Source organism: Myotis brandtii, unplaced genomic scaffold, assembly GCF_000412655.1.
Source record: "Myotis brandtii unplaced genomic scaffold, ASM41265v1 scaffold250, whole genome shotgun sequence".
NCBI classification, from domain to species: domain Eukaryota; kingdom Metazoa; phylum Chordata; class Mammalia; order Chiroptera; family Vespertilionidae; genus Myotis; species Myotis brandtii.
Window position 1 is genome coordinate 179698 of NW_005359478.1, and position 18715 is coordinate 198412.

The 18715-nt window shown below is 37.4% G+C and overlaps 1 protein-coding gene and 1 pseudogene across 3 annotated transcripts; one reads left to right on the forward strand and one right to left on the reverse strand.

Annotated features, from left to right (window-relative positions):
* Positions 1-1272, reverse strand: LOC102260508 (annotated as a pseudogene).
* On the forward strand, positions 122-15583 carry CTSS (cathepsin S). 3 transcript variants are annotated; one of them, XM_005867362.2, is made up of 9 exons: positions 122-196; positions 2242-2338; positions 3493-3619; positions 5249-5371; positions 6466-6615; positions 8520-8747; positions 9775-9940; positions 11199-11301; positions 14980-15583. In XM_005867362.2, exons 2-9 carry the CDS (start codon positions 2313-2315, stop codon positions 15077-15079), a joined length of 1023 nt encoding a protein of 340 aa, XP_005867424.1. In that variant the 5' UTR covers positions 122-196; positions 2242-2312; the 3' UTR covers positions 15080-15583. The 3 variants fall into 3 exon arrangements, with proteins under 3 accessions (XP_005867424.1, XP_014396163.1, XP_005867423.1); XM_014540677.1 differs by lacking the exon at positions 122-196 and adding an exon at positions 1345-1363; XM_005867361.2 differs by lacking the exon at positions 122-196 and adding an exon at positions 1924-1993.
* The last annotated feature ends 3132 nt before the right edge of the window (positions 15584-18715 follow it).

An 18715-nucleotide genomic window follows, 5' to 3' on the forward strand; every position in this document is an offset into this window, starting at 1 on the left:
CGTGGAAGACTGACGTTTAAATCGGGCAATCATAGATGTGAATTTCCTGATCATCTCCAATGGACGCAATTTTTGAGCCATTTCCATTGTATTTTACTCCCCAGACCTGATCCTGGTGGTCGAAGAAGGTGTGAACACAAGTCTTCGTTCCAATGTCCTAGACTTTCACACTCTTGTCAGATGAACTGGAAAAAAAGTGAGTGTTGTCAGGATAGAACGCCACATTCAGCACCCAGGACACGGGGCCACTCAGAGTGCCAGCTAAGTTGGGGTGTTGTACATCGTAGATCTTGTTGTAGCCATCATCTGAAGCAGTGATGAGGAGCTTGGAATCTGGGGGAAAGGTCACGGGGCGAATGGGCATGGATGGCATGGCCTTCCAGCATGTGCAGCAGTATCCCGGTTGCAATATCAAAAATATTAATGATCCCGTCTATGGCTCCACCAGCCAGATACCTCCCATCAGGACTATAGGCAATGCTAAGAATGAATTGTCCAAAGAATATTCCTTTTTCCCACTTTCCACTTAAAAAATGTTCACTTTCCCCACATGAGTTCCTGTGGCCAGATACTGGGAATTAGGAGAAAACGCCAAAGTCCAGGCATCCACCCCTCCTGCATCTATGAACTTTATCAGTTTGCCATACTCCAAGTCCCAGAGACAAATGTGGGCATCGAGAGAATTGCATGCACCGATGGACAGCGTGTGGCTGATGTCCACAGACACCATGCTCAGCTGATGTCCTTCCAGACTTTCACCAGGTCATCCAGGGACCCTATGACCACTGTCTCAGAGTTTTCTTTCTTGTTTGTCCCCCAGGCCACTAAGTGACATCATCATGGGCTTGCTCTTGTTTGAAGACAATACTATACTAGTTAGTCATTTCCTTAGCCAAGGATGAAGGGCTAAAGGCCAGACATCTCGCCTCACTGCCCCGTCGCATAGCACAGACGCATGTCTAACCTGGACATACGTTTTTAACTTTTGGACAAATACTAAGGAGCAGAAGACAGCTGAACAATGATTTCTCTCTCATCACTGATGTTTCTATCTCTCCCTCTCCCTTACTCTCTGAAATCAATAAAAAATATATTTAAAAAAAACATTAGGGAGCTCACAAAATCTCTGGGAAAGTCAAAAAGCCAGTCAGGCTTGGAGATCAAGTAACCAGGAACATTACTTAAACCACAGAGACAGAGATGCTCAACCTAGGATGCTACTGAACGAAAACACAGTTGACATGAATACTACAACTCATATTGAGAGACCAGTCGGGAGCCGAAAAGTAGGATTATAGGCTTTATTAGGGGAAAAAGACCTGCCGGGCTGTTTCGCAATGGGAGAGCAGCAACCCGTGCAGAGGTGAGCACGCCTTTTGAGGGGAGGAATGGGAAGGAATGGGGGCTTAGTGTACTCGGCGCACACTGATTGATGGCTTAACGTATGGTCCATATAGGAACAAGGGCTTAGGGCAGTGGTCGGCAAACTGCGGCTCGTGAGCCACATGTGGCTCTTTGGCCCCTTGAGGGTGGCTCTTCCACAAAATACCTCGGTATTTTGTGGAAGAGCCACCCTCAAGGGGCCAAAGAGCCGCATGTGTCTCGCGAGCCGCAGTTTGCCGACCACTGGCTTAGGGTATTTGGCAGGGGTTGATTGGTGGTTCAATGTATAGTCCATATAAGGTACATGGTTAGTCACTCAGGTATTTCGAGCTGCAGGTATGGTTAGTCAGTCACTCAGGTATTTCTGGGCTGCAGGTCAGGTCATACTCCGCCCACCACTTGGGGGAAGGGAGGATCTATCACATACAGTTAACACGGGACCAGATGGCCAGAAAATCTGCTGCTGCCGCTGCTCATCTCTACCATTATTTCTCTCTCTCTCTCTTTACATTTTTTTAAAACATTTATTTTTTAGAGAGAGGGGAAGGGAAAGAGAGAGAGAAAAACATCAATGTGAGAGAGAAACCAATCGGAAAATTGGTGATCTTAGGTAAAGTGAATTACCAAAATGATGAAGGATTAAAGGGTGAACTTGTATTGCTCTTATTTTACTGAGTAGGTTCTACTGATCTCCTGTATTGGGGGCTCTTTTGATGCCTAGTGTACCCACTTTGTCTCCAAAACCATAGAGATAGGGCTGGAGGCAGCTGACCTCGAAGATTTTAAATGAAACTGAAATGAAAGTTCACTTCCTCTTCGTGGATAACTCATGTGACAAGTTCCAATTTCTTTTTAAAGTCAAATTTAGCTGAAGTCTCTTCGCTGCCTTTGAAATCTTTGGAGAGAGACCACCTTCAAGCATTCTTAATATGGGAGCACCTGCTGGTTCCAATATGTATGTACTGTCTGGGTTTTGTTTTCTCGCATTTGGTCTTTAAACTCTTTGTGTTTTCAGCTTGCTCTGCCTGCCAGGTTTTAAATCTTTGGTTTCAGGAAGTAAACTAAAAAATCAAATGGCTCAATTTGCCTCTTTGCTTTTGGACTAAAAGGAACTTATTTTTGAAAAGTTAAATGTGTGCTGGACATCTAAGCCTGAGGCTGAAATGTAGTTTTCTTTGGCGTATAATTTGAAGATTTACATGGTTACACTTCCAGTTATTTTGAATTAAAAAGAAATGGAATTAAAAGGACAATCCAGTTTGAGAAAGGGTTAGTCACTGAATTTCTGTTAAAATGTTTTTGTATTAAATAGATAAGTGGTGTTTTCAAAAGAAGTTAATTGCTTCCTTTGAAATCAATATTTTGATTGCTGGGGGGAAAGTTTAAAAAATTAACTCAATAAAATGACCTTTGGATGTGAAAAGAATACTTGGGAGTTGTCTTTTAACCACCTCTAAATGTTGTGAATATTTATATCGGCCAGTTAAGAAGAACTCACGCATTCAAAAATTCTGAGAATAAATGATTTTTCTGAGGTTTGCCTTCCCATTAATAAGGAAAGAGGATTTCCCTTGATTAGATTTGTTGGCAAATCCTGGAAAGTCCCTGCTTCCTGCAACAATGCCAACCCTGAAAGTGAGTTTGGTTTACTAAATACCAGGAAATTTCTGAAAATCACTTTTTAAAGAGCTAATAAGCATTAGTAGTAGTATTTCTGACATGAATCTGCAGTTATTCCCTGTGACTATACAGGGTGGGGCAAAAGTAGGTTTACAGTTGTTTGTATGGAAAATAATACAATAATTCATAAAAATAGCACAAAAATAAATTTTGTACATGAAACAGTGTTTATTACAAGAATAAACTCTGTACACGAGTTTATTCTTGTATTATTATTTATTACTTAATTATTGTATTATTTTCATACGAACAACTGTAAACCTACTTTGCCCCACCCTGCATATCCTCCCAAACTTTTCCTGTGTAATTCTGATTTGTAGTATTCTGTCCCTTTGACAGACTTTGCATTGCTATTTTTTGTTATGAAAGATATGGTCACAATAGATGCAGCTAACAGCTACTCTTCCAATGTGACCTTTCCTTTCACAGGATGAAATGGCTGCTCCTGGTTCTCCTGGGGTGCTCCTCTGCCACGGCACAGCCGCACAAAGACCCCACACTGGATCACCACTGGGATCTCTGGAAGAAAACCTATGGCAAGCAATACACGGAAGAGGTAGACGGGATTGCCACTTGAGCGATCGGCTTTTATTCGAGTGCTCTGTGCTTTATCCCTCTCAAATTATATTCTTACAAGCAGTGTTTTCAATAAATGTTCCGTTCACATTTCTTGCCAGATTCTGCTCTTGGTACAGCAGGAAACAAAAAAAACAAACAAAGTTCCTGTTTTTATAGAGCTTATACCCTAGTAGGAGAGACAGGAAATAAGTCAATAAATAAGCAGGTATATAGTATGTTAAATGGTGATAAGTGAAGTAGAGAAAAACAAAGCGAGGCATGGAGGGTAGGAAGGGCCCTGGGTGATGGCTGGGGGAGGCTGGGAATGATTATTCTATAGGACAGTCAGGGAAGGCCTCACATACTGGTTGGTATAAGGTGACATTTGAGCAGAGAATGGATAGAAGCCAGGGAGCAAGCAAAGTGGATAACTAGAGTGAAGGTCCCAGGCCATGAGGAAAGAGTACATGTTTGGGAAATAAAAGACCCTGATTTCCGCCCCTGGCAGATGGAATGCCAGATGTTGTTTCTTGACTCTCACTTCCCACTTTGTACTCTTGTTTTTATTTCAAAACATACTTATTGATTTTGATTTTAAGTCCTTAACCCTAGTGCTCCAAATAACTAAGTCCTGTAACTACAGGGTGTCCCCCAAAAAGGTATACATACTTTGAATAATTATAAAGGCAGTATTTATTAAAATACATTTCATTTTCAAAATGTAGTAGAATCTACAGACATTGTATATATACATTTTGTGGGACACTCTGTATATAATACTAATGAGTTTGTAGGCAAACATGCAATTACTTATTTGATGTACCATTTTTGTATAAAAAGATACTTTGAGTAGAACGTGCACTCTGAGTTGTTTTCTTGGAACGATGAACTTCACCCTCACTCTAATTTCAAAGTCCACTAGAGTTAGATGTGCAGATGGCACCACTTTCTGGTTAAATTAAAGCTATCTCTCTTTTTAATGATTTCACTCCCTAAGGAGAAATAAAAATGACTTTCCATTGGTATCTTACCTTAATTTATTTAATTATCCTACTTTACTTACCTCAATAAGTTCATTTCTTGTTTCCTTTCCTATACTTCATTATATTTATTTTTCTTTATTCCGTTTTTTCTATTCTAGTGGTTTAGAATAATAAATACCAGAAGAAAATGGAGAAATAGCTTCAAATCACTAAAGAAACATAGCTAGAAAGAAAAGAAAAATAGCTAGAAATATATAATCAGTTAAACTATCTTTCAAGATTGAGGGCAAAAAAAATTTTTTTAAACCTGTAAAGATTTCGTGAATTTACTACCTACAAAGGATATACTTCAACCAATAGCACTTTGTAAAAAAAACAAAAAAACAACAACAAAAAAAAACTCTTTAGCAGATTGAAGAAGTTCATTATATATCATAAAATAATATTAATCACATCAAGCAATTAAGAGCAAGAATTAAGATTAATATACAGTTTTACCCGTTATATCGAATATATTCATTTATTTAGATGCCCCCTTGCAGATCCGCATTTGGTAGAATGCTTCATAATATGTTTATTTTCATTACTGAACACTTACTTGTGCAGGATTCAGTACAACTATGTTCTTTTTCCTAACATATTAGAATGAGGAAGTAACACGACGTTTCATCTGGGAAAAGAATCTGAAATTTGTGATGCTTCACAACCTGGAGCATTCAATGGGAATGCATTCATATGATCTAGGCATGAACCACCTGGCAGACATGGTAGGTAAACCACAGATAATCCTACTCTTATCTCTTGGTAAGCATGATTTCTGTCTTTCAAAAGCAAATTGAAAGTAAATGACAAAGGCCAATTATCTACATGTACAAAATTAGAAAAATGCAGAATTTAAAGACAAGAATTTGTACAGATTCCTTTAGTCCTACTGTGACCACTTTCCTTAACAAATCCCTTCTTTATTTTAAACTCATAGACTACTATTGTTTTTTGTTTTTATTAATTTTAGAAAGCATTGCCCAATTTTTTAAAGCCTGGTAAGACTACTCACAATCTTGTAGTTACCATACTCATGTAAGTCTAAATTGACAATTTAGTATGGTCCACCTGCTTTCTTAATTGGGGAATGCAGGCACTTAATATCACACAAAAAATCTCCCATTTTAGATTCTGAACTACCCTGCAAAACTGCACCACTGTGGCCAAAATTAAGAATCATAGGATCATTTGAGATCTTGCTCCTTGGAATCACCGTACCCCTAGGAAGGGAACATCCTAGGTAGATTAAATTCCCACTTAAATGTTGGACTCTCCTTTGTAATGCTTTCTCACAAGAAAGACCAGTTCAGTTCACTTTTTAGACAGCTCTTTTATAGAATTATGCCTTGCTTTGAACCAAAAATCTATCTCCTTGTAACTTCTAGTTTTTATAATTTTCTTCTTCTCCTTCCCACTGTCTAACTGGGATACTAATGCAAAATGTAAGAGTAAAAAAGAGACCCAGATAATTCACCCACGAGGTAGTTAACAGTATCTATGATGGTCACAACTACCACTTGTTTTTTCTCAGATGTCAAATACACGGAGTGGCCAGATTATTATGACCACCCCATCAGTACTTCATTGACACTTCCAAAAATACTGAATATTGAAAACATCCTAAGCAAATACTCTCAAGGTTTTATTATTATTATTATTTGCATAACTAATTCACTTCATTGTACTGATGGGGATGGTCATAATAATCTGGCCGGTCATAATAATCTGGCCACTCAGTGTATATTCAGAGTTATAGTTACTAGGATATTGAAAAGCAGGATATAAATGAAAGGATATATATATATTTTTTGCCTTGTAGACCAGTGAAGAAGTAATGTTATTGATGAGTTCCCTAAGAGTTCCCAGCCAATGGCAGAGAAATGTCACTTACAAGTCAAACCCTAACCAAAAATTACCTGATTCTATGGACTGGAGAGACAAGGGTTGTGTTACCGAAGTGAAATACCAGGTGAGTACCATCATGCCAGGCCTCTGTACCCCAGGTAGAGTTCTCTCTTCTGTAAATACTTAGTCTAGCTACATAATTTGGCAGTGCATCTCCCTTATGTACTTTCTAATTATTTTTATTATTCTGTCTTCTCAACTAAATTGTGAGCTTCTTGAGAGCAAGGACCACATACCATACTTTATTTGTATTCCTCACTAACGGTTAATGCCACATTATACAAAAACTGTGAACTAAGCAAATAGGTCAAGACAGACTTTCAGTGCTCATGCTATCCATCGACTGCACTGGACCCTCCACCACGCTAACTGCTTGAGAAACAATATTTTGTGTGAGAGAATATCTCCCTCCATCTCACTTATGAAATTCAGGTTGGAAGGAGAGGAAGGAGTTAGAGCTCAGAGTAAATCACACAATTGATTCGATTAGGCTTGCATTGTTAGAATAAGAAATACAGCTTTAAATTTTTGTTTCTATGTTTTTATATTTCTTTTATTTTGCTTGTAAAAAAAAAGCTACAAAAATCCTAAATTAGGGCTAAATAAGAGTAAAACACATATATCACCTTAGAGATCTAGGTAAGGAAGAATCAGAATATTCTAAGCACCTGCCCCGGCTTGTGACCCATAAAGAATGTAAAAATTAATGAGTGAATGCTACTGTTCATCTCTTTTTCCACCTAGTTATTTTTCTTTCAACTAGTTTTGGGTTTCTTAATGGAGATTATCTAAAATAAAAGTTTGGGAAGATCTGATAAACTACTTATTTAGGTGTTGACTATAAATAATGTAATGAACTTCTTTCCCTGGGTGCTTGCATTTTAATAGGTGATTTTGCTTTAACCCAAAGCAAATTCAGTGTGCTTTCTTTGGGTAGAGAGCAAGGTGGGATGAGAAGAGAAGAGAGTGAGAGCAATTATGATTGGGCTCTGGACCCTCTATACCTTTTGTTTTTCTGTTTGTAAAATATCTTTGGATTTAAAAATTCAGAAGCTAAAATAAATTTTTGACCTTATGTTTCAGGCATGGCATCATTTGGCAGGAGAAAGGGCATTTTAGATCAAGGGAATCACCCCAGCTCCTTTCAAATCATTTTATTGTAGGAAACTATTTCCTTTATTTATGGGTGAAAATAGCTTAATAAGTACTGTTTCTTAATATGTTTGAATATGGCAATTATGCTTTGAGCTCAGCCATTTGCAAATCTTTATCAAGGCTGAACCTTGCCCAGAGAATGAGCAGGGGTGTAGCCTTCATTCCCATTGTCTAAGACAATGATTGTCAACCTTTTTCATCTTATGGCACAAATAAACAAATTACTAAACTCTGTGTCACAACAACAACAAAAATTTTTTGGCCTATCTGACACAAAAAATAGGTATAATTTTGATTCATTCATACTGGATAGCTATTGTGTTGTCATTTTTGAAAAATATGTTTTTATTGATTTTATAAAGGAAGGGGGAGGAGGAGGAGAGAGAGAGAGAGAAAGACAGAGAAACATGATGAGAGAAAAACATCAATTGGCTGCCTACCAAATGCCCCCCTACTGGGGCTCAAGTCCTGAAACCCAGGCATGTGCCCTGACAGGGAATGGAACCTGTGACTTCTAGGTGCCTGGGACAATGCTCAACCAACTGAGCCACATCGGCCAGGGCAGCTGTTGTCACTTTTTTATTTGACAATCTAAGGGAAAAGAAGTCAGTTTCCTTGTATGTTTTAAAAATTCTTGCAGCACACCGGTGTGTTACGGCCTACCAGTTGAAAATCACTGGTCCAAGGAGAAGAGGAAATGATAGTGGGGGAGCTCTTCTGAGAACTATGGACAGGGCTGACATGTTGGGTGTTGCCCAATTTGGGTGTTACTAACTTTCTATGATTGCCTATATGACTCTGTCTCTGTTTCAGGGTTCTTGTGGTTCCTGTTGGGCTTTCAGTGCTGTGGGGGCCCTGGAAGCACAGCTGAAGCTGAAGACAGGAAAGCTGGTGTCTCTGAGTGCCCAGAACCTGGTGGATTGCTCAACTGGAAAATACAGCAATAAAGGCTGCAATGGTGGATTCATGACAGAGGCTTTCCAATATATCATTGACAACAATGGCATCGATTCAGAAGTTTCCTATCCCTATAAAGCCATGGTGTGTCACAAGGAAATATTTTGGGCTGCCCCATGATCTTATATCCCTTGACTGACTGTACTAAACTCACCACCAAGCCAATTATTTGAGAAACAGTGTTATGCGTATAAGAATCCTGATTAGGAATTCTAAATTCTCAAGAGTTCTCTTTCTTATGCAGGAGCCTTCTTAATTTATCAGTGGCATATTGGTTTTAGACAAGCAAATACAATTCATGCTTAGAAGTGGAATTTCAGCAAACCTTCCTTAAAATTCTTTCTAAATATCTGCCTGGTATTTAATCTCTTTGTCCTGTAGCCTCCCATGATTACTCTTATCTCAGATCATCAACCACATCATTCTTCTAGCAGCTAGCTACTAAAAAACTAAGTAATGCTCTCTTCCTCCTCCTTGTGAGTTCATAATATATTTTATTAAACAATATAAGTAATATATCCATCTATATTGCAGAAAATTTAGAAAAGATAAAGTCACTCCAAAACCTCCTACCTTATCTACTATTATTTTGGTTTATTTCTTTCAAGTTCTTTTTCTACTAAGCACTTAAAAAGCATAGTTGTATAAACAAACATGAATCGGTAACCCCCCCTTTCCCACATGAAATATACTGTTTTCCATATTACATGGTTGTTATAAACCATTATTTAAACTGCAGATCATCTTGTAGGCATTATATTACCAAAAAGATTTTAAAGCTCTAGTCTAGAGTTTATGATCTTTATGTTGTACACTCCTACAATCCACCTTAGAGTGTGAGGGACATTATCCTGGCAACTTATGCACATATGAAGATGTGCATAATGTAAAACAATAGAATAATTCTATATATCCTCTGCTATTGATGAAACATGGAACTGGGCTTTGGAAGGTTTGATTTTCTTTCTTCAAAAACAGGAAGGCACCTTAGATACTTGAAAAGGCTAAATGAGGAAAGAAAAGATATTTGAAGTCCAAACTTAGGATATTGGTGATTTATGAAAGAAAGTGAAGTATACTTCTTTATCTCATTTATACTTTTTTTTTCCAGGATGGAAAGTGCCACTATGATGTAAAAAATCGAGCTGCCACATGTTCAAAGTATGTTGAACTTCCTTTTGGTAGTGAAGAGGCCTTGAAAGAAGCTGTGGCCAATAAAGGACCTGTGTCTGTTGCTATAGATGCGAGTCATCCTTCTTTCTTCCTCTACAGAAGTGGTAAAAACTCAGATATAGTATCCTCTTGTTATATTCTGCCTTTGCACTATTAGAAAGAATATTATCCACCTCTGAAAGTTTTGAGTAGGATAAACAGAACCCTCCATTTCATATACACATTTTATACCCAGTTCTAACTAGTAAAGTAACACTTACCAAAGTTTACTAACACTATATGCCAAGTACCATGATGAATTCTTTCTATGCATTATCTCATTTAATCCTCACAATAACCCTATTTTACAGATGAAAAACTTAAGTCTTAGGTTAACTTGCCTAAAGTCACACATTCTGAAAATGGTTAACTGGGATTAGAAACTGTGCTACTTGACTCCAGCACCTGTGCTCCTAACCACTGTAGCCACTGTGGACTATAGGTGCAGCATAGCAGTATGTAGTTAAAAAGAAGGGCACCCACTGATGGGTAGAAGGCTATAATATTTTTTCTAAACCTCACCTTAAAAATAATTTAATCTAGCCCTGGCTGGTATGCTCAGTGGTTAGAGTGTTGGCCCCCACATACCTCAGGGTTGTTGGTTTGATTCCCAGTCAAGGGCATGTACCTGGGTTGCAGGTTCACTCCCTGCCCCCCGTCGGAGTACATATGGGAGGTAACCAGTCGATGTGTCTCTCTCACATCAATGTTTCTTTCTCTCCCCCTTCCTCCTTCCCTTCTACTCTCTCTGAAAAGCAATGGAAAAAATATCCTCAGGGGAAGAGTAACAAAAAATTTTAACAAAATCATTTAATCTACTAAGGAATGAAAATGTATGGAAGAAACAATTTAGGAATATTTACACAAAGAAATTCAGGAGGCCCTGGCTGGCTAGCTCTTTGGTTAGAGGGTCATCTGGATAGGACACGGTGGAGGGTCCCATTCCCTGGTCAGGGCACATATAAGAAGCACCAGTGAATGCATAGGTAGCTGGAACAACAAAGCAATCTCTCTCTCTCTCTCATAAAAAAAAAAAAAGAAATACAATAACTGTATATAAGTTAAAAATAATTAGAAAAGGGTGACAGTTTTATCAAAGAAAACTTCTTAGGAAACTTGACAAAAAAAACTGACAAACACAGCATTGATGGCAAAGAATTAAGAAATATAAATAGTTTAAAAATTACAGTATATGTTCCTAAAATTTTAATTAACCTTAGCCATATATGCAAAACAGTCTAGTAAAAGTAAGAGCATTTTCAAATGTCCTTCATTATCACATACCATTCACTCTTTTTCTATCTCCACCCATTTTATTCTCAGGTGTCTACTATGACAAAGCCTGTACTCTAAATGTGAATCATGCTGTATTAGTGGTTGGCTACGGTAACTATAATGGGAAAGACTACTGGCTTGTGAAAAACAGGTAATATATTTGTACTTTAATGTATATTTAATTAAAATCAGGAATTGGAGGGAGCCTCAACAAATGCTTTCTTGTGATTATGGTGATGATCATGATATTGACAATGATAACATCTTATAAAGTGACATTCTAAGTAACTCAGTGCCCCCATTTCTTCACTTCCTATTGTGCCTTCAGCACTTTGTCTTCATGGCTGATCTTCTATAATACTTTTCTGATCATTCCTTCTTGATCTCCTTTAAGAATACCTACTCCTCTGCTTAGCTCACAAATGTTGGTCTTTCCTCCAGGGCTCTATCCTTTGCCCATTACTCTTCTTATTCTATATTTTTCTTGGGTAACATCCTTCCATTCTTAGGATTTTTAGCTATATACTATACTAGAGGCCCGATGCATGAAATTCGTGCAAGAGTAGGCCTTCCTTGCCCCAGCTGCCAGCACCGGCTTCCCTCTGGTACCAGGGACCTGGGCTTCCCTCACAGCCCCAGCTTTGTCTGGAAGGTCGTCCAGAAGGAAGTCCGGAAGGACATCCGGTCTAATTAGCATATTACACTTTTATTATTATAGATACTTTCAAATCTCTAACTCTAACTCTGACCTCTGCCCTGAACTTCAAACTTATTTATTGGGATATATTCACTTCTGTGTATCTTAGTTTCTCCAAACTCAATATATCCAAGGAATTCGTTACCCTCTCTACCATACTGTCCTTCCCTAGAGCTTCCCATCTCATTAAATGACAATAACACACAACACAGTCACCCCACCCAATTAGATACTATGGATTTGGACCCCTCCAGATCCAATCAAGCAACAAGTCAAATTAATTTTTCTTCATATCTGGCCTTGCTTCTGTTTCCTCTCCATTTCTTCTTTTATTGCTCCAGGTCAGACATTTCTTACCTGGACTAGTCCTGTAGCCTTCTAATTTTAATCTCAAATCCATCTTTCATACTGCTTCCAAACTGGTCTATCTAAAAATATGAGTCTGAACTTATAACTCTTCTACTTAGTACCATTCAGTGTAAAATTAATATTCCCTAGTAAAGACAAGTTGTCTATGCTGTGGTCCCTACCTGCCTGGTCAGCCTCAACTTCTGGCACTTGTTGTCTTACACTTCTGATTCTAGTTATTTTGAATTATACACAGTTATAGTTCCTATTCATATATTCAAATATTTATCTTTACCAGGAATCAGACTGTCAACCTTTTGGTGCACAGGATGATGCTCAACCAACTGAACCACCCTGGTCGGGCAGCTAACTTTTAATTCTGAGATGACTCCATAGGTTTTAGAACTATGTACTGTTTCACATCATTTGATGTACATTCAGAAAACATAAAGCCCTCAATTTGGCTCAGTGGATAGAGTGTCGGCCTGCGGACTGAAGGGTCCCGGGTTCGATTCCTGTCAAGGGCACATACCCTGGTTGCCGGCTCGGTCCCCAGTAAGGGGTGTGCAGGAGGCAGCCAATCAATGATTCTCTCTCATCATTGATGTTTCTTTCTCTCCCTCTCCCTTCCTCTCTGAAATAATCAATAATATATTTAAAACAAAACAAAAAAACCATAAAGAGGCTTTTAATATAGTCCCAAATCAAGTTTAAATAGAAAGAGAAATTTTCATGGAGGAAAAAAAATTATTTTAAAGCCAAATAAGTCTTGTTTTTGTAATGAACACCAACATTGTTATTTGATCACCATGAATAATTCAATGCTTTATAGAAACACAAGACTAAGGCATATTAGAAGTACTTCTTTGATAAGATAGGGAAAATCTGTTTTGATTCAGATCCCGTAATAAATCCTTAACTTCAATTCAAGTATATTCTGGGAATTAAAAACAAAACAAAAAACAGACCTGAAGAATTACCAGAATCTCAGCATTGTTCTTCTCCAGGGCTATGTCAAAGGCAGATTTATCAAACTTGCTGAAAGCATGGACATCAGCTCCATATTTGATAAGCAGCTCTACAACATCTCGATGGTGGTATTCTGTGGCCCAATGCAAAGCTGTCATCTTCAGCATATCCTTGGCATTCACATCTGCACCATTCTGTCATAGAAAAGTAATGTTTTCATATAGACATTGGTTACAACAGCACAGGTGCAAGATCCCATCAACAATACAGAGAATTTCCATAGATTACACATATTCAAATTTAGATCATGTTTAAGAAATATCAAAGGGAAAAACATTTCTCAAATTATCCTGAAGCTGATAGACACTAGGGCAAATGATAGCTCATTTAAAATAAGCAATATTTTTACTTATATCTTGTTGACTCCATATAGTATTTACCTTTAATACTAAGTATTCTAAATTCCCTTCTCCATTGAAACTGTTCTTCTTAAAGATTATATATTTCTTTTAGTGTTTAAATCTAAAACCTCTTTTCAGTATTTATTTGTTCAATAAGCATTTACTAGGCATCTATAACATGACAAGCATTATCTAGGCTGTGGAGATACAAAAGTTAATAAGAAATTATCCTTTCCTGATAATGGGGAATTAGATATATTTTTAAATAATAAAATATAACACATGGTATAATGACATATGTCTCAATGATTATGGGACCATAGAGGAAGAGATTCCTAATTGCCTCCACAGAGAAGGCACTACTTGTACTAAGTTTTCAGAGGAGGAATTGCTCCTGTATCGGAGGAGGAAAATAAGTTCCCCAATGACCCGAAAAGCCTATGCCATGGCACAGAAATGTGAAAGACTTCTCTGCTTTATAAACTCTCTGCTGCATTTCTTTCTCCTTCTTTTTTTTAATCCTCATTTGAGGACATGCTTTTAATTGATTTTATTTATTGTTAAATATGTTTTTATTGATTTCAGAGAGAGGAAAGGAGATGGAGAGCTGCACTTTTTATTGCTTACTTTAGAATTCCCTGCCCTATGCCTTTTCTACAGTAGTCTCTCAAAAATATTTAATTGACATTCCCTAAAGGAATTTAAGTTTGATAGAAAATGATCACTTATGATCCTATTATGCAAAAACATTCAGTGGTGAGGCCTTCAAAAGAATAATAACACTCATTCCCTGCATAAGGCATAGTTACAAAGTAGGAGGATTAAAGGTTTGGAATGGACCTTTCAGTGTTTTCTTTACATATTAAGTATTCATCAAAACAGGGTGAGGCAAGAGTAGGTTTACAATTGTTCATATGGAAAATAATACAATAATTAATAAGTAATAATACAAGAATAAACTCTGTGTTTCACGTACTCAAAAAAACCTCCTTTTTCCCCCCCCCCCCCCCCCGGAAAAGCACTAAAGCCTTCTAAACTTCCTTTGAAAATTGCCTAAAGGTCCTTGGGAAATTATTATATTATTTTGTTCTAATTTTGTTTCATAGCTTTTTATTTTTTGAAACAATTTTATTTATTGATTTGAGAGAGAGGAAGGGAGAGGGAGAGAAAGAAAGAAACATCGGTTTGTTGTTCTACTTATTTATGCATTCATTAGTTGATTCTTGTATGTGCCCTGGCCAGGGATCAATCCCACAACCTTGGTGTGTTGGGACAATGCTCTAACCAACTGAGCTACCTAGCCAGGGCCTACAGCTTTTTATATAGAGTTGCTTTATGAGAAACACAATCTAAGAGATAAAATATTGATAATGTGGCATTCATTTGTAATTTTGTGTTATTTCTTTTTCTAAAGCTGGGGCCTCCACTTCGGTGAACAAGGATATATTCGAATGGCAAGAAATAGCGGAAATCATTGTGGGATTGCTAGTTATCCCTCTTACCCAGAAATCTAGAGGATCTCTTCATTATATAACAAGTCAAGAAAGATGAAACACTTTCTCTTCGATTTTACCTGCTAAAACCAGTAGAAATAAGTGTGTCATGATCAATGTAAATATATAGTTTGACTCTTCTACTTTTTTAATTTTGCAGATCTTGAAAAATTTTGCAAAGTAAAAATTAATAATATATTATAGATATAACTGTATGAGAATTAGTCAACCTAATCCAATTTGTCATTGTCTTATTTTACCTCTTTGTCTTTTTATGTCCCCTGATATCCTTTTGTAACTTGATGGAATATGCTTAATAATTATCTGTCTTTTCAACTTAGTATCATTACCACATAACATTCTTTTCTTATTCTTAGGTAATATTATAATCTATCATGAAAAAAGTAAATTGTGGTATGCTGGTGATGGGCTATGGCAACTTTAATGGAAGAAACTATTAAGTTATTAATGTGGCTCAGATTGTATCTTTGCACATAAAAGCATTCAATAAATGTTTTAAATGAAGTTAAAGTAGACAAATGCTTAAGAGACTGTTTTCACACATTTTGTAAGAATTATTTAATGACCAACAATTAATATACTAATTCAATTATTAGAAATTTGGCCAGGACCTTTTTGGAGCAAATAATTAAATAAACCTGAATAAAATAACCAAACTGCATTTGTTTTAATATTTAATATTCCATTTCATTTTTATCTAATTCAGATTGATCTTTCCTCACAACTGCTATAGATATGTAGATGGGTTCTGAAAAGGCAGCAAGAACTTTAAATTTTATAAGCTCATGCCTACGACATAAAATGTGTGTGGGATGATGTCATCAGTATATCTTAAACTGCACTTAAACTAATTTCGCTATCTCTTAATCCTTCTCCATAAAGTACATTTCCCCCCCGATAAAGTACATTTTAAAGAATAAGAATTGCTAACTATAAAAACATGGTTATCCTATATAATAAAGAGCTAATATGCAAATAGTTGTCACACCCTCGCACCCTAGCGCCGGGGCCGGGGGACCTGAGGCCAGGCTGGGGGACCTGAAGCCGTGCCCCTCACCTCGGTGCTGGTGAACCTGAGGCTGTGCCGGGGGACCTGAGGCCGCGGCCCCTACCCAGCGGGGCTTGATGGGGGACCTGAGGCTGTGCCTCGGGGACCTGAGGCTGCACCCCCCCACCCAGTGCCAGGCCAGGGGACTTGAGGCTGTGCCCCCCACACTGCGGGGCTTGATGGGGGTGGGGCCGGCCAGGTCTGCATCTCGCATGATTTCAAGGTGTATGCGGGTGGGCAGGGACTTGACTCTGAGTCCTGCGGCGCGCCCCAGACTCTGACAGGAGAGAGATTTTCATATACATTTTACGAATTTTCTTTCATCTCTGACACTTCTATTATAGAGAAAGGGCAAATAGCAATATTAAAATATTTCCTCTAATTAATTCCCTTTTAATGTGCATGAATTTCATGCACCGGGCCACTAGTACTATATAACTATCATCAAATGTATAGAGACACATTATAATTAAAAATTATTTAGTTAAGCTCCGGCCAGTGTGGCTCAGTTGGTTGAACGTTGCCCCATGCACCAAGAGGTCGCAGGTTCAATTCAGGGTCAGGGCACATGTCCGGGTTCAGGCTCCGTCCCCCATTGGGACATGCAGGGGGCAGCTGATTGGTGTTTCTCTCTCTCTCCCTTTCCTTTACCCTCTCTCTAAAATCAATAAAAACGTATTTTTTTAAAGTATTTAGTTGAGTATTTTTTTATTTAAATTCTTTATTGTTTAAAGTATTATATAAGTCTCCTGAGTATTCTTTTGTTGTTATTTTGCCCTTAATTTTTCAAGCACTGTAAATGGAATAAAAATATGGGTTCTTTACCTTTGTCAGTCTAATGAAGCCTATGGACACCTTCTCAGAATAATGTTCTTAAGTGCATAAAATAAAATATATAGGATTACAAAGGAAGCTGATTATTAAAATGTTAAAATATAAATTTGTGCTATAGTAACATACTGTACATGTTTCTTTATAAATGCATTAAATAACAAGAATTAATAACTATCTTTAATTTGAAGTAGTGATGAGCATATTTGAAGATATCTGCAAAAACTATAAGGTGATATAAAAATATCTGAGTTTTCTTTTGGTTGTAAAATTACGAGTATTGCTAATTTGGTTTATGAACTACATAAAAGAAATGCTAACTTTTAGTTAGAGGTTAGGCCTATATGTTCATGTGTAGACTAATGTCACTGCAATAAAATTTAAAATAAAAAAATAAATAAATCAGTTAGAGGTTAGTGAAAATAAAGATATAATTTTTTGCCTGTCCAGTGTATCTCAGTGGTTGAGTGTTGACCTATGAACCAGGAGGTCACGATTAGATTCCGTCGGGGCATATGCTGGGGGCTGTGGACTCGATCCCCAGGAGTGGCTGTGCAGGAGACAGCCCATCAAGTCTCTGTCATCACTGATTTTCTATCTCTCTCTCCCTCTCCCTTCCTCTCTGAAATCAATTAAAAAAACATATTTAAGAAAAAAACAAAAAACTTGCATTTCTCCTGTTAATCTATCTCTGTCTTTAAATCGTAGCCAACGACCCTAAGAAGAAGTTAGAGGAGAAATTATCCGTCCCCTACAGCATTATTCTGATTCACAGATGGGCATTTACGGTTTCATATTTTTGTGGGTTTTTTCCCCTATAGTTATTAATGACTCAAAATAAATTTAATATGAAGCACCATACCATAAATTTAACATGTCGGCATTTGGGGTTTGGCTCCCCCTCTGCCAGCACTGAAATTAGTTGTGATTGGGGCAAACCAGTTTTACTTGAATAGGTTTTCTCATCTCTAACACAGGAGTCGTATGTGTTGGGAGAGACATAGTAAGAGTAAGGTAGGAGAATGTGACAGTGAATGTGAAAGCTCTTTATAAACTTTATAAACTTTAAGTGTGTGAGAAGTATAAACCACAATAATTATACCAGGGGATTTTCACTATTTTTGACCCTGAAAACAGGGTTCTAGTCTCCATCCTCTCCTATTTGACTCTGGGCAAATCTTTTCATATATGGAATCACTGTTTTCTAACTGATAATACAGACATATCAAGATTATGAATTACTATGATATGTTTACACTTCTAAACCAATTTGTTTGGACATATAACAATCTGCAAACTAAGAAGTTTGTACTGCTAGACAATCTCAAATTACCTACCAGCTCTGATTTTATTATTTTGTTTCTAAGTGAGACATTAATGATATTCTAAACCAGCGGTTCTCAACCTGTGGGTCGCGACCCCTTTGGGGATCGAATGACTCTTTCACAGGGGTCGCCTAAGACCATCAGAAAACACAAATATAATTACATATTGTTTTGTGATTAATCACTATGCTTTAATTATGTTCAATTTGTAACAATGAAAATACATCCTGCGTATCAGATATTTACATTGCGATTCATAACAGTAGCAAAATTACAGTTATGACGTAGCAATGAAAATAATTTTGTGGTTGGGGGTCACCACAACGTGAGGAACTGTATTAAAGGGTCGCGGCATTAGGAAGGTTGAGAACCACTGAAGCTATCTGCTGTCCCCAGATATATGGCACCGGAGAAATTCCTTAAGTCGGAGAC

What these genes read in the sequence shown, in the direction of transcription:
- CTSS (XM_005867362.2), top strand. Translation starts at nt 2,313, where the DNA reads ATGGGAGCACCTGCTGGTTCCAATAT. An exon ending in TTACCGAAGTGAAATACCAG is followed by an intron (nt 6,616 to 8,519) that starts GTGAGTACCATC and finishes TCTCTGTTTCAG; the next exon opens with GGTTCTTGTGGTTCCTGTTG. An exon ending in TTTCTTCCTCTACAGAAGTG is followed by an intron (nt 9,941 to 11,198) that starts GTAAAAACTCAG and finishes TTTTATTCTCAG; the next exon opens with GTGTCTACTATGACAAAGCC.